The 10,911-nt window shown below is 40.1% G+C and overlaps 1 protein-coding gene across 2 annotated transcripts in view; it reads right to left on the bottom strand.

Annotated features, from left to right (window-relative positions):
- Nucleotides 1–2,824: 2,824 nt before the first annotated feature.
- The window catches only part of SFT2D1 (SFT2 domain containing 1), a 43,375-nt gene continuing 35,288 nt past the window's right edge, over nucleotides 2,825–10,911 (bottom strand). For both annotated transcript variants that reach the window (XM_075267843.1, XM_075267842.1), the window contains exons 6-8: nucleotides 10,018–10,076; nucleotides 7,304–7,333; nucleotides 2,825–3,178 (exon numbers count right to left, since the gene is read on the bottom strand). In XM_075267843.1, the coding sequence (XP_075123944.1) occupies nucleotides 3,139–3,178; nucleotides 7,304–7,333; nucleotides 10,018–10,076 (129 nt within the window). In that variant the 3' untranslated portion in view covers nucleotides 2,825–3,138. The remainder of the gene's footprint in view (nucleotides 3,179–7,303; nucleotides 7,334–10,017; nucleotides 10,077–10,911) is intronic.

Here is a 10,911-nt window from a genome sequence, read left to right as displayed (position 1 = left end):
TAGATCGAGATGTCGGTTTCCTATTCCCTCACTGCACCATGTTAAGGAGAAATGAAGATGAGAAAGCGCTTTAATGGCAAATCAGTTTAATCACTGTTACTTATTTACAAGAATTGCTCAAAGTGCTGGTTGCCTGCCTTGATGCACACAGTTTTTAAAAACGATCCTATTCACTACACAGCATGGAGTCTAAAAATTGAAAAAATTGTTAGACTCCACGCTGTGTAGTGATTAAAAAAAATTCTCTACCTACTTACTCCACACTGGTGTCCACTTACCTGCACAGAAGCGCTGTTCTCGCTCCTCTTGTCGCCTCACTGCCCCCGACTCCCAGGTTAATGTTACAGCGGGGCTTGTGGCTTAGGATTCTCCTAAGCCACAAGCCCCGCCTTCTTCCTAGGTCTGTAACACTAACCTGGGAGGCAGGGGCAGCGAGGCGAGAAGAGGAGCAAGAACAGCAGGGCCGAACCAGCGACAGTGCTTCTGTGCAGGTAAGTGTTAGCTACTAGAGATGTTAGCTAGTCTCCCCCAATTAGAATGAACGGAAGCAGCCAGCGCAGGGGGGGGGGGTGAAGGCTGTGTGTCGACTGCATCCATTCATTCCTATGGGGCCTAGCTGACATTTTTAGCTTTTCCCACAATGCTTGGCCAGTAGCAGAGCATTGTGGGGAAATAACCTCAGACCTCAATTCCGCCTAAAAAGATGGGGATCAGAACTCCGATCGCGAAATTTACTCGATCGCCGATCGGAATCCGATCTTTTACAATCCTGATCGTTCAACCCTAGTCATGAGTTATCTGCTGTGAGTTTTCTAGCTGCTAACTGAATTAAATTTACAAATCCCATGTATACACAGCTTAAAAAACCTGCAGCACAAAGTGACCTTTGCTGAAAGTTTTAAACCTATAATATGTCACTTACTGCTTTGGGTTTTACCTGGTTGTATCTCTGGCTCTGAGCTGCTGTATCACCTGAAATATAGATGTTAATATCAAATATTTATCTCATATACATCAATGATTAATGAAGATCCTTGCTATCCAGCTATAGAGATACATGCTTTGCAGGGATAGGGTTAAAGGGAGTCTGTCAGCAGTAAATTCACTATAAAACTAAATCACAGTACTTTGTAGTGGTGCTTCTACAGTTCCCAAACATGCCTCAATAGTTCAGCTTTGGAACCCCGTTTTCATATAAATTGCCATTTTATCAATATGCAAAGGAGGGGAAAAGTACTTTGGAATGTGTGTTTGCCTTTTGTTCTCTATCCTATGTTTCCCCCTTATTTGCATATGAATAAACAGTGATTATGAAATGAAGCTCAATTTTTATGTAAATCACTGTTTATCACTTGTTCTGGCAACTACCTTACAATTATTTTTACTTTGTTATTAGAAGGGGGTGCTGAGCCTGCAAGTTTAAGAAATTGAAAAACTTTTTGTAAACAGTGCTTGCTGTAAAGGGGCTCTATCAGCAAAATCATGCTGATAGAGCCCCACATATGCGTGAATAGCCTTTAAAAAGGCTATTCAGGCACCGTAAAAGTTATATTAAACATTGTGGTTGAGAATATTGCCACCACATATAGAGACTCTCACAGTACTGTTGAAGTACCGGACAGTAGCTGCAAAACCCCGGCTTACATCACAGCTCAGTGTATGGATTCTGCGGGACTGTCAGTTTGCTGAGTGATATCCGCTGTTGGACTCCATTGAATCCATTTGGTCTCCATACCTGCTGAGGAGAATTTCATCACTCCAGATATCGTGATAAGCGTGAAGAGAAGACGCTTCACTACCAAAGGAAGGAACGACTTTAGGCCCCACCACATGCTTCTACAGAGCGTAAGTGGTCCACCTGGACCACTGAGAAAAGAGGGGTGTGCACCCAAATGTGAAGTCAGGGTCAGTTAGGGATAGTTTTGGGTATAGTGTTCATTCAGTGTCCGTACTGCAGAAACGGACATAGTAAAAGTGGAAAACATTGCAAAATCTACTTTGAATTGTTCATCCTACACTGTGCATTTGGCTTGTCCTTACTCTTGTTATTTTACCGTTAACTTGTCTTTATTAACCTGTAGTAAATACATTTTTCCCTTGAACTTGATCACCATTTCTGGTTGCGGAATCCAAACCACCTGTCTGGCTCTTGGGTTCACACACTAAAGACATGCATTCTTGTAAATCAACCCTTTAATGAAGCAAGGTAGTCTGGGTGTTAATGCGCATCGATATATGAGGGCTAATACTTTGTGTGACACGTTATATGCACCCCAAAATGGTGCCAAATTAAAGTTTGAAATTTTTTTTTTGGTGACAAGGGCATGTTTGAAAAAAAAAAGCCTACAATGTTATAATTTTAGGCATTTTGTTTCTATGGCGTTCACTCCAAATTAAAAAACAAAACAAAAAACACCACGACAATTGTGTGTGGTGACTGATTAAGATTACATATAATCACGATTATATAATATATTGGTTTTATTTTACCACTATTACTAAAGATTTCAAAAAAAAAAAAAAAAAAAAGAAAAAAGGTTTTGCCAGGGCGTCCATATTCTCATGTGTAAACTTTTTAACGTTTTGTTGAGTCGTCAAGTCAGGGCTCTTTATTTGCAGGGCAAGTTGTAGTTTCCATTGGTTTATTTCATAGATGAGATTTAATAGATGAATTCATTCAGAAATAACCTTAATTCATTTTAAATAATTTTAAATATCTAAATGAATGTCCAAAAGTGTTAATTTTTCATTTGACATTTCTATTACATGAATGTTTTGCTTTTTACAAAAGATTTGCAGTACAATTATTATATATATACACCAAGTAGATTTATTATATCTTTAAAAATATTTATAAAGCTAGCATTTCAAAAAATAAAGCTGTCAAAAAAAAAAAAAAAGAAAAGAAATAAGGCATTTCGGTCAACATGTTTTAAGAGTTCACTTATTTTTGTTACTGCATAAATATGCATTAATAAAAAAAAGTTAATATATTGTTGCTTTAAACAATATAAATTTAGAAAATCAGCACTTTGTTATTTACAAAAAATAATAAATTGTTTTCGGAAATATAAAACAGAACTGATCCGACTTCCTGTAGCTTCCTGATCTCTACTGTCATAATTGCCTTCCAAGATTCTAGTTTAAACATGAGGAAAAGCATTTTATCACAGCATCCCTGTTGGTGAAAAAAAAATAAAAAATACAATATTAAAATCTCAGAAAAGTAAACATAAGTAGTGTCACCATTTCTATATACAATAAAATTGTTAACATGTTGCGTTACAGACAGAAAACAAATTTGGCAGAAAAACCTGTAACATGCAGATTTTGTTGTGTATTTCACCAGATTTTACTCTTCATGTTATTTTTTTGTAAGGTTCAATTAAAATTTTACACATTGTGTAAAACAAAGAATTTCCTCTTCATTTTCTGCCAATGTTTTTGGTCACAGTATAGCCACAATGGAATGCTGATCCATGGCAAGATAAGCCAAGTGTCTAATGGCACAACTCCTTTAACCCCTAAACACATTTTCACATACATGTACATCAGGGGATGTGCATAGTTCCCGCATCCCCACGTACAGGTACGCGACTGTTCAAGCAGGCTTGAAGCAGAGCCCGTGCGATCACCGCGCGAGTCCAAACTGTATCTGGTAGCCGGGCTCCTGCTGTAGTGCGATCCCCGCTGTTTGACCCTTAAGATGCCACGGCCAATAGCGACCGCAGCATCTTAGGGGTTTCTAACTGAATGTTTCCAGCGGCATCAGGAGCAAGTGTTAGCTGTAAGGGTAAGTTCACACAGAGTTTTTTTGGTCAGGGTTTTGAGTCCATATTCACCTCAAAACCCTGACCAAAAAGAAGGCTCCCATTGAAATCAATGGGAGCCGCTCAGGTCTTTTTCCCGGGAGCCATTTCTTCTGGCTCCTGGAAAAAAGCAGCGAGATGTTAATTCTTCAGGCCAAATCGTGAGGCGACTCAGCCTGAAGACACACCCTCCTCCGGACTAGGCCTATTTTTTGGGCCTAATCCGGAGCAGAGTGTGCAGCTGGATGCCATTGCAGTGCACCGGCTTTCAGTCACGGCTACCCGGTTTTTGGATCGGAACCCGAGGCGGCCTCCAATCCAAGAAAACCCTGTGTGAACTTACCCTGACTCACAGCTAACATCCTGCTCCTTAACCCCCCAATCAAAACTTAAGCAAAAAAATAAATGATTTTTTGCCATTTGGGGGGAAAAAAAAAAAAAAAGTCACATGTACCTCAAAACTGTACCAATAAAAAGCACAGATTGCCCCGTAACAAATAAGTCCTCAATCAACTGTCAACCGGAAAAAAAGAAAAAAAAAAAAAAACCCACACACATCTCAGAAGATGGCATTGCAAAAATAATTGATTTTTTTGCCCCATATGGTTTTTTGTTCTGCAAAACCAGTAATGCATAAACAATATAAATGTATCGCTGCAATTGTACCAACCCACAGAATAAAAAGGTATCATGTTACTTATACTGTACACTGCGTGGAAAAAATTAAATGGTAAAAAGCAATACCAGAATTGCTGGGTGTTTTTTTTAGTCCACCAAGAAAGAGTTGATAAAATGTATTCTATAGATTACAGGCACCTAGAAATTGTCGTAATTACAAAATACATCTCATCCCACAAAAGACATTCCCTCATATGACTATATTACCAGAAAAAAAAAAAAACAAAAAAAAAAAACGCTTGAGCTAATTTGGTTTTTGGAGCACAGATTTAGATGGTTCGGTTTTTGGACAGCATTACACTATTGCAGAATCCTGAAATGCAATCTTGGACTCAAAATGATAATGCCCCTTGATAAATTTCTTGAGGGGGTCACTTTTTTGGGGTTTTCATTTTATTGGTACTTTAGGGGCTCTGCAAATGAGACATGGCACCTAAAAACTATTCCAGCAAAATCTGCCCTCCAAATGCCAAATAGTGCCCTTTCCATTCCAAGCACCACTGTGTACCCATACAGCAATTTAGAACATACGGGGTATTGCTGTGTTTAGGGAAATTAATTAACAGGCTGTGGGGTGCTTTTTCACCTTTATCCTCTTGAGAAAAAAAAAAAAAAAATTGAGACTAAATTGACGGTTTATTATTTTTCATTTTCACGTCCCAATATTAATAAAATCTGTGAAACAGCTGCGGGATCAGACTGCTCATTATACCCCTTGATATGTTCTGTGAGGGGTGTAGTTTCTAAAATGGGGTCACTTTTGGGAGTTTCCAATGTTTTGATACTCTAGGGCAGGGGTCCTCAAACTTTTTAAACAGTGGGCCAGTTCACTGTCCCTCAGACCATTGGAGGGCCGAAATATAGTTTAAAGGGATTCTACCATTAAAATCACATTTTTTCTCGATGACACGTAGGAATAGCCTTAAGAAAGGCTATTGCCCTACCTTTAGATGTCTTTCTTAAGGCTATTCCTATGTGTTATTGAGAAAAAATGGAGATGAATGCAACCGTGGGGTGGAGGGGGGCATTCAATTTTCAATCTCAGGAGGCGTTCACACCTCTGCTCGGTGTCTGGTGTATGCATTCCGTCGGGTTTCCATCAATTGAATGGGTTTGTAAAGGTGACCACCAGTGTCCGTTATTTTTTTGTTTTTTTTTGCCGGACACAAAGTCAGACATGCAGGACTTTGTGTCCAGCTTAAAAAAAAAAAAAAAAAAAAAAATGGTTTCCCCGCAGAGAGGCCACAGGCGGACACTGGTGGTCACCTTTACAAACCCATTCAATTGAATGGGTTTTAAAGGTGACTGCCGGGTTTCCGTCCCCTGTCCAGGTTCACTTGGACTGAAGATGGAAACCCGACGGAATGCATACACCAGACACCGAGCACAAGTGTGAACGCCCTCTGAGGGGTTATTTATCCTACAGTAAGATATTATACTGCTTACTTCAGGGGCACAGGTAGGGTCCGTCCAGGAAGGCAGCAGGCACTAAACCTGACCAGTGAGACCACTACTGAGCGGCACAGAAAACTGTACTACGGTAGTGGCTTTGCTTACTGTAATTTGGGCTGCGTCAGGTCACGTTGCTAGGGTGACCTGACTGACGAAGTGACAGAGGGGCACAGTTGACTATATTGGGCCAGGCCATGGAAACAGCGTGCTTCACTTTAAATATTGGAGGGCACCGCTCCTCATGTCTGTGCGACCTGCGCTGCCTCCGGTGTCCGCCTGTGTCCTCCTGCCACATCGCTTGTATGTGATGTAAGGAGGATACAGGAAGCACCACTCCCGATGTCTGTGCGACCTGCCTCCGGTGTCCGCCTGTGTCCTCCTGCCACATCGCTACAAGACCCAGATCAGCTCTATTAGCCCTATATTAACTTGCAGGAGGCTGTATTCCTCCTGCAACTGGGGCTAATTGTACCAGCCCCAGTTACAGGGGAAATCAGCTTCCCAAAAAATAAGGGTGTCTGCTCGTGGACCAGAAATTGGTCCAGTACGGAAGTGGTTAAGGGGTCAAAACATAACTAAGCTATCGGACAACGTTTAATTTTCTAGCAGTATTTGTGTCCTTAATTAATTTTGTAATATACATTATTAACAAATTCTGTATCCTTTTTGTGAAATCCTACAGGTCTTTAGTCTTCCCCTAGCATGTATGGGCTGTGTAAAATGTAGAAAATAGAGAGTGTTATATTTCGGGCATTATAAAACAGAGAAATTTGCTTTTGGTGTCACATGAAAGAGGAGATTCTCTTCTTTCATAGTGGTAGTACTCTCTCTATTTGCAGGAGATATCACTGGTTGAAAACAGTCGGGATTAGGATGTTGACATGCGGCTGCATGATATATAAGATATAAGTATCTCAACCCTTAGTGACCTATGAAATAAGAGAATCTCAACTTACATATGATACTAAAGGCAAATTTCTAATTCTTTATAATGCTCGAGCTATAACTATTTGAAGTGACCCCCCACCACCACATTCTGTCTACATTTTACACAGACCTGTACTCCAAGATCCTGAACTCCACACAGTTACTCAGAAAGGCAGCTCTCAATACAGAAGCAAAGCATAAAGAATGCAGGCTTTTACAGAAAGAAAGTCTTGTTAAAGTACAGTATATTCCAAAATTTATTGATGACAAATGTCATCAGAAAATCAAAAGTTCTCCAAAAGATTAGATACACTTTAAACTATACAAAGGCTATGTTCACATTTCTGATACAGGAGCAGAATGACAATAGTGGAAGCGTGGGATCCATTTTTTGACACATACAATTTGAAAACAATAAGATCAGCTAATGCACTTACCTTGCAAAGGGAATAAAAGAGAGGCTGTACCTGTAATACAAGCAAGAAAAACACAATGTTCACACAAAGAAACCAAGACCGAACAAGTAATACGATAAATACTGCCCTATTTATATATGTCTACAGAAAGTTTAACACAGACCATTCAAATCAACACTGTGATCGAGGATAATCAAAATGTTTTTTACGAAAAAAAAAAAAAAAATCTAAAATTATTTACAGTATGCCTCATACAGACTACACATTATCCTAACCAGATTATTCATCAGGTCGAAAAGCACCATAATGTGGTACAGTCATACACATGATTTTAAGAAATGGCTCTATATTAGAGTGTTATGGGCCTTTAGAGCTTTAAGAACTGCATGTATTGATTACAGAAGTTTTGTGGTTTACCATTTAAATACATATGCACACACATTCATCCAACCATCCATATATGCAAATATAACCACATTGGGGAACACAGCACCCAATAGATCTATGCATGCTTTTCAAAAAACCTAAGGGTGCATTCACACTTCGGATACGCTGACTTCGGATACGTTCAGAATCAGCACACATAAAGCAGATCCCATTCATTTCAATGTGAGCCGGCATACGAGCGCTCCCCATTGAAATGAATGGGCTGCTTTTTTCTCTAGGAGCGCTCTCATTGAAGTGAATGGGAAGTGTTTAGAAGCACTCGGGTGTAGGGCTCGGAATGAGCAGAGCGCTTACGCCGTGTGAAGGGGCCCATAGAGAAAAAAGCAGCCCATTCATTTCAATGGGAGTGCTCGTATGCTGGCTCCCATTGAAATGAATGGGATCTGCTTTATACGCGCTGATTCTGAACGTGTTTTAACGTTCAGAATCAGTCAGCGTATCTGAAGTGTGAATGCACCCTAAGAGAAGAAAAAAACAAACAAACAAAAAAAAAACAAAAAACAACACAACGCAACTGCAGCACTGTGGACTGAATCACAGAAAAACATGCTTTAATAATCACGGAAATTCAGTCAAAAGATGGCATAACAGGTAAAAAAAGATCAGGCCAAATGAGGCAGTATCTGCCCTGAGGGTGCCTTGCTTGGCCCAATTGTTTTCACAACAATATATTCCTCCAGCAACAATTTCTGGGAATAGGATTAAAGTGTGCTTTTCTGTGATTCAGGCTACAGTGCATCACTATTGTGGCAGTGTTCTTTCTTGTTTCCCTTTTATTGGATTCTTAGACTAAAGGTGAGAATTGCTGTTATGGATATGACGGAGAATCTATTTTACTACCCCTTCCTGTGTATTTATTTATTTCTAATGCTGAAGCTGGCCGACTTCTGAAGTTGTTGCAGCATTAGGGATTTGTAATTCTATTATTCTAGGTTCACACTAGAATTGCATCTCCATTGTTCTGGTCCATCAGAGGTTCAGAACAGCAGAGGCAGACCACTAAAATAGTGATAACAGAGCCCTGTGGGCCACACTGACTTTGATGGGGTCCGCCGGGTTTCCACCTGAAAGAAAAGTCGTGTTTGCAGGACTCTTCTTTCCGTCCATTGTGTGAACCAACCCTGTCCAAAATCCACCTGCAAAAAATTCTGTGTGAAGTGACACCTGCTCATTCTGCCCATTAAATTTTTTCAAGCTAAAGACTCCTTTTCTTACATACAGTATAACACATTTCCACCATAAGGGTTTAGAAGTCAATCACCTCCACTCTGCCAGAGATAGAAATAATGAAGAATCACCATCCTTTCTGGACAAACTTGTCAGTCATCAAGAAGGAAATCAATGCCGCCTCAGGTTCTGGTCCAAAAACTGTGTAGCCGTTACAAAGTCGATGCACTGCACCGGGATCCAGCCGCGCACTCCGCTCTGGATTAGGCCCAATAAATGGGCCTAGTCCGGAGGAGGGAGTGTCTTCAGGCCGAATCGCGAGGCGAAACGGCCTGAAGAATGAGCACCTCGCTTCTTTTTCCAGGAGCCGGAACAAGCCAGCTCCCAGGAAAAAAAACTCCTGAGCGGCTCCCATTGATTTCAATGGGAGCCGTCTTTTTGGTCAGGATTTTGAGGCGGATACGGCCTCAAAATCCTGACCAAAAATCTCCATGTGAACTTACCCTCACTCCTTTCCGCTCAACCATCTACTTCCTTCACTGGTACCTTCAAAAGGTAGTGTTGTGGGTAGCAAATATAAAGGAGAGATCATTGACTCCTTTCAAGATGCCACAGTATGCCCCCTTTTTTTGAAAGAAAGGACTCTCTACTCAAGGCTATAAAAGGTCTACTTATGGGTATTGAAGAATTTAATGAACATCTGTTCATTGAAGACCAAATGTTCCAGGGTCTTCGTGAAAGGAAAGTCAGAGTTTTTCCAGTCCAAAAAAACAAAACCAAAAAAAACCACACACACACAAAATCACACAATTTCCAGGGATTGGAGGGATCCGGATAAATGTTTCTAGGTCTGAAACACATTAAAATATCTCTAGTACTGCAATTTTGGTAACCCAAGTCAGATAGGTTAATTAAGCAGATTACAAACATGTCCCCCTTACCCCCGACACCATACAAAAGCACTGCACAGGCTTCATGTTTTGTTTTTTGTTTTTTCAATTAATAAAATTTGCACGAAGAGATTTTCTTAAATGGTGTGAAACTATACATCTAAGTTGAACCTTTAAAATGTAAGTACAGCTCATAAAAAGTCAAGGTGGAAAACAGAATAAATTACTTACCAGGTCATTGCTAGGAACTGTAAGATACAAAAGAGAACTGCCAAGCCTTTTTTCTGCCACTGAATATAACAAAATACAAAATAAATTTAGTTAGCAATTACAGAAAGTACATTGAACCATGTTACAATCCTAGGGCATAGGTTAAAGAAAACGTGTTAAGAAGTTTAAAGGAAAATTGTTGACCCGTCTTTAGAATAAGTCATCAATTAAAGATCAAGAGGGGTCTAACACCAGGGCCTCGTGTCAATCAGCTGTTTGAAGAAGCTACAGCATTCAAGTTAGCACTGCAGCCTCTTCAATACTTACCAAGCAGTGTCGTACATTTGCACAGTGGCTATTGCTTAGTGTCGCAGCTCAGGTCATTCACTTGAATGGGGCTGAGCTGTGATCAGGTCATGTGATGCGTCACGGCCAGTGAAACGTATCGTTACTTCAAACAGCTGATCCACATAGGCACCCAGTGTATGAAGAACTGAGGACCTATTACAAGGAGAGTTCTTCGTAGTGTTTCCAAATCGCATATATGGGATTTGCTAGAATGCCATCCATTTTGCAGTGATTGTATAACACTAAAGGTTTTGTCGTGACGTTTCCACTGCATTCAATCCACGTCGTTTACACCAAATGGATCCCTGGCCTAAAGGGTCTTTTCACAATAGCGTAAAATTTCAATTTCAAAGAAATTTTACCAAGTAGAAAAATAAATAAATACATTTTTACAGCACAATACATTGTATTCGACACACTTTTCCCCCACTACAGGGGGGGGAGAGAGAAAAAAAAATAAAAATGAAGAATTGTCCTGGTTGTTAAAGGGTTAAAAGGGTTGCATTATTTTGGTGGCGGTCCTATTTTATAGATCTGTCAGTCATTAGCGCACGTTCTTTTGTGAGC

Source organism: Leptodactylus fuscus, chromosome 3, assembly GCF_031893055.1.
Source record: "Leptodactylus fuscus isolate aLepFus1 chromosome 3, aLepFus1.hap2, whole genome shotgun sequence".
In the NCBI taxonomy this organism is placed as follows: domain Eukaryota; kingdom Metazoa; phylum Chordata; class Amphibia; order Anura; family Leptodactylidae; genus Leptodactylus; species Leptodactylus fuscus.
This window is presented reverse-complemented; position numbering and strand designations above follow the sequence as displayed.